At 65.4% G+C, this 3772-nt stretch overlaps 1 protein-coding gene across 1 annotated transcript; it reads left to right on the top strand.

The window, feature by feature from the left end:
* The first annotated feature begins 494 nt into the window (after positions 1 to 494).
* Positions 495 to 2615, top strand: LOC113975251 (formin-like protein 3). The gene is made up of 5 exons (XM_027699077.1): positions 495 to 627; positions 710 to 799; positions 877 to 988; positions 1116 to 1214; positions 2043 to 2615. The coding sequence occupies exons 2-4, from the start codon at positions 755 to 757 to the stop codon at positions 1205 to 1207; spliced, it is 249 nt and encodes an 82-aa protein (XP_027554878.1). The 5' UTR covers positions 495 to 627; positions 710 to 754; the 3' UTR covers positions 1208 to 1214; positions 2043 to 2615.
* The last annotated feature ends 1157 nt before the right edge of the window (positions 2616 to 3772 follow it).

Here is a 3772-nt window from a genome sequence, read left to right as displayed (position 1 = left end):
CTGGGCATCCTCACCTTGCTCTGCACGATCCTTGTGCATTCCTGGGCATCCTCACCTTGCTCTGCACGATCCTTGTGCATTCCTGGGCATCCTCACCTTGCTCTGCACGATCCTTGTGCATTCCTGGGCGTTCACACCTTGCTCTGCACGATCCTTGTGCGTTCCTTGTCACAGGAACCTTACTCTGCACACTCCCTGCGCACACCTGCCCTGCCTTGCACACAGCTTGTCATCCTCTCTGTGCTTTGCAGAGCCCTTGGGCAACCCCACTCATCCACACCTTGCCTTGCACGTTCCTTGTGCGCTCCTCGTCATCCACACCTCGCTCCGCACGTTCCTGGTGCGCACCTGCCTTCCCTCGCCTGTTCCTTTTGCGTTCCTTGTCGTCCACACCTTTTTCTTCACACTCCTCGTGCACACCTGCTCATCCACGCCTTGCTTTGCACACTCTTTGTCCCACCTATGCCTCACAAACCCCCCCTGAGCCGGGCACTGCCCCGTCCCTGACCACCCACCCCGTGCCAGGACGCCTACAACACCGTGGTGCGGTACTTCGGCGAGAGCCCCAAGACGACCCCCCCGTCTGTCTTCTTCCCGGTCTTTGTCCGGTTCATCCGCTCCTACAAGGTGAGGTTGGGACCAGGAGGGGACACACAGGGGGTGGGTGGCCCTGGGGGATGGCTCCCACCGCCCCCCGTGCCCCGGGCAGGACGCGGAGCAGGAGAACGAGACGCGGAAGAAGCAGGAGGAGGTGATGCGGGAGAAGCTGCTGGCGCAGGAGGCTAAAAAGCAGGAGAAGGTGAGAGTGGGTGGGCTGGGGAGGGTGGGGGGCACAGCGGGGACCCCCCCGTCCCTAACCTGGACCCTCCCTCACAGCGCAACAAGTGGCAGCAGCAGGAGCTGATCGCGGAGCTGCGGCGGCGCCAGGCCAAGGACCACCGGCCCGTGTACGAGGGCAAGGACGGCACCATCGAGGACATCATCACTGGTATGGTCCCCCTGGCCCCTCTGGCTGCCAGGGCTGATGTCTCCCTGTCCCCTCCACCCCCCAATTTGGCCAAGACGACTGATATCTCCCTGTGCCCCCCATTCCCTGCCCGTGCCCCCCCCCGCAGCGCTGAAGAGCGTCCCCTTCACCGCCCGCACGGCCAAGCGGGGCTCCCGCTTCTTCTGCGACCCGTCCCACCACGACGAGTCCAGCTGTTAGTCCCCAGGTACCACTGCATGCCTGGATCCTCCTGGATCCATCCCCCTCTGGATCCCCCCCCCCGGATCCCTTCTGGCCCCGCATGTCCCCTTCCTGCACGCCCCCTCCCCGCATGTTGTCACCCTGGGGTGCCCGGCACCCTCCGGTCCCTTGGAATGGAGCAGGATCCTGGTGAAAGGCTGGATCCCGGAACAGGATCCCAGCTCAAGGCTGGATCCCAGCACTGGATGCTGGTGCAAGGCTGGATTCTGGCATGGGGGGGTTTTGATGCAGTGCAGGGTCCCAGCACAGGATCCCAGTGCAATTCTGGATCCCAGCACAGATCCCGCTGCAAGGCTGGGTCCCAGGGAGGGATTCCAGTGCAATACTGGATCCCAGAGGGGGGTCCCAATGCAATACTGGATCACAAGGCAGGATCCCAGTGCGTCACTGGATCCCAGGGCAGGATCCCAGTGCACCACTGTGTCTGAGGTGGGATCCCAATGCAATACTGGATCCCAGGGCAGGATCCCAGTGCACTACTGGGTCTGAGGTGGGATCCCAATGCAATACTGGATCCCAGGGCAGGATCCCAGTGCACTACTGGGTCTGAGGTGGGATCCCAATGCAATACTGGATCCCAGGGAAGGGTCCCAGCGCACTGATTGATCCCAGCACGGGGTCCTAGTGCCCTACAGGATCCCAGAGTGGGATCCCAGTGCACTGCTTCGTCCCAGCCCAGTGCTGGGAGGACTCACCCTGAGCTGCCTGTACCCCGGGGGGGTCACCTGGGCCCCCCCTTGGGCCAGGCCAGCTGTCCCCAACACTGTCCCTGACTGTCCCTTCCGTCCCACAGCCCACAGGTGCATCCGCCTGTAGCCGGGAGAGGCCGAGGACCCACCCGGGGGCAGGGGGGGCTGGGGCTGCCTCAGTTTCCCCTCCTCACCCCCCTCTGCCCCACAGGTGCCCGGGGAAGGCTCTGTCCTGTCCCGACACCATGCAGGGGTTGGGGGGAAACGTCCTCGTGCCACCGTCCTCACGGGTGACACCCCCGTCCCTGCGCCCGGACCACCCCCAGACCACCCGAGACAGAGGCCAAATCCAGCTGTGGTGGGACCCCAGCGCCGAGGGCTGACCCGTGGGGTGCCCTCTCCCAGTTGGGGTCCCCTCATCCCTGGGGTGGGGGGGGGTGTCACTGCTTCAGGGCCCCCACCCCACCGCAGGGACCACGGGGACCCCCCCAGCCCGCGCTCGACACTTTGACCACTGATGTGAAACACTAAGTGCCAAAAAAAAGGGACCAAAGCCAGGCCGGGGGGGTGTGTGGGGGGAGTGGCAGGATGGTGCCCACTGTCCCAGGACCCCCCCCGGACCCACCCCTTCGCCCCCCAGTGACTTTTTGTACATGTGAAATATATGGAGTCTTTTACACGGCCACTGCCTGATTGGGGGGACTGGTGGGGGGATTCACAGGGGGGATCCAAGTGCCTGGAGTGCCCCCACCCCAGGCTGGGGGTCCCACGTCCCCTGGGCGTGGGGGCCACATGGATATACAGGGGGCAGACCTTCAGCAGGGCTTTGCAGTGCTGTTATTAAAGTTATGGGATTAAAAGGTGGGGGGAACCTGCTTTTGGGAGCTGCCCCCACATCGCCAGCCCTGTTCCAGGGTGGGGTGACACCAGTTCACCCCACTGCTGGTGGCTGTGAGGGACTGGGAGCAGATTAGAGGCCAGGAAGGGCTGTGGGGGGCAGGGTGGAGGGCAGGATACGGCCCCAGGAGCAATGGAAAAGGGGGTGAAGGGGCAGGGTCAGACGTGGGAGAGGCAGGATGGGGCCAGCAGGGCAGAAAGAGTTGGGGGGGGGGCAGAATGTGGCCACCGGGGTCCGAAGGGCTGGGAGGGGCAGGATGCAATCCCAGCCCCTGGCAGCGGGGCAGGGGCCCGGCCTCCTTCCCCGAGCCCCACCAGCCCAGGGATTAGCCCTGAAACAGGGAATAAAAGTTTCCCCTAATCCTCTTGGGGGGGATTACCAGCGCTGCCGCGCCCAGGGCGGGATCCAGCCCGGCCCCGGCCCCCCCCAGCACCGCTGTGGCCTTTTAATCCATCCACACGACCCCCTGCTCCATCCCGGGGGCCACCAGAGATTCTGTGGGCAGAGGCGCTGCTGCCCAGCCCCGTCCATCCATGTCCAGCCGTCCGTCCGTCCGTCTGTCCGTCCGCCAGGCTTGGGCAGGTCCCAGCGCCCTCGGTGACATCCACCCCCCTGAGCCCCCAGCGCTGTCCCAAAGGACTCCCAGAGATGCCACACCCTGTCCACATCCCTCCGTCCATCCGTCCGTCCCTCTGCGGGGGTGTCCATCCGTCTGTCCGTCCCTACCTGCCCTGTGTGACATCCACCCCCGGGAGCTCCCGGAGCCGTCCCGCTCCCTCGGAGACGCCGCGGGCTCGGACACTGCCGTGTGTCCGCATCCACCCGCGTCCCTCTGTCCGTGCCCAGGGCTCTGTCCGTCCCTACGTGCCCTCGGTGCCCGCGTCGGGCTCGGACGGGCCCCGCTCGCCCTGTGCCGCGGGCGCCGCCAGGCTCTCG

The sequence above is a fragment of the Neopelma chrysocephalum genome, unplaced genomic scaffold (assembly GCF_003984885.1).
Source record: "Neopelma chrysocephalum unplaced genomic scaffold, ASM398488v2 Primary Assembly neopelma1_136, whole genome shotgun sequence".
NCBI lineage: Eukaryota > Metazoa > Chordata > Aves > Passeriformes > Pipridae > Neopelma > Neopelma chrysocephalum.
The sequence above is the reverse complement of the archived record's forward strand: the minus strand, read 5'-3'. Positions and strand labels throughout refer to the sequence as shown.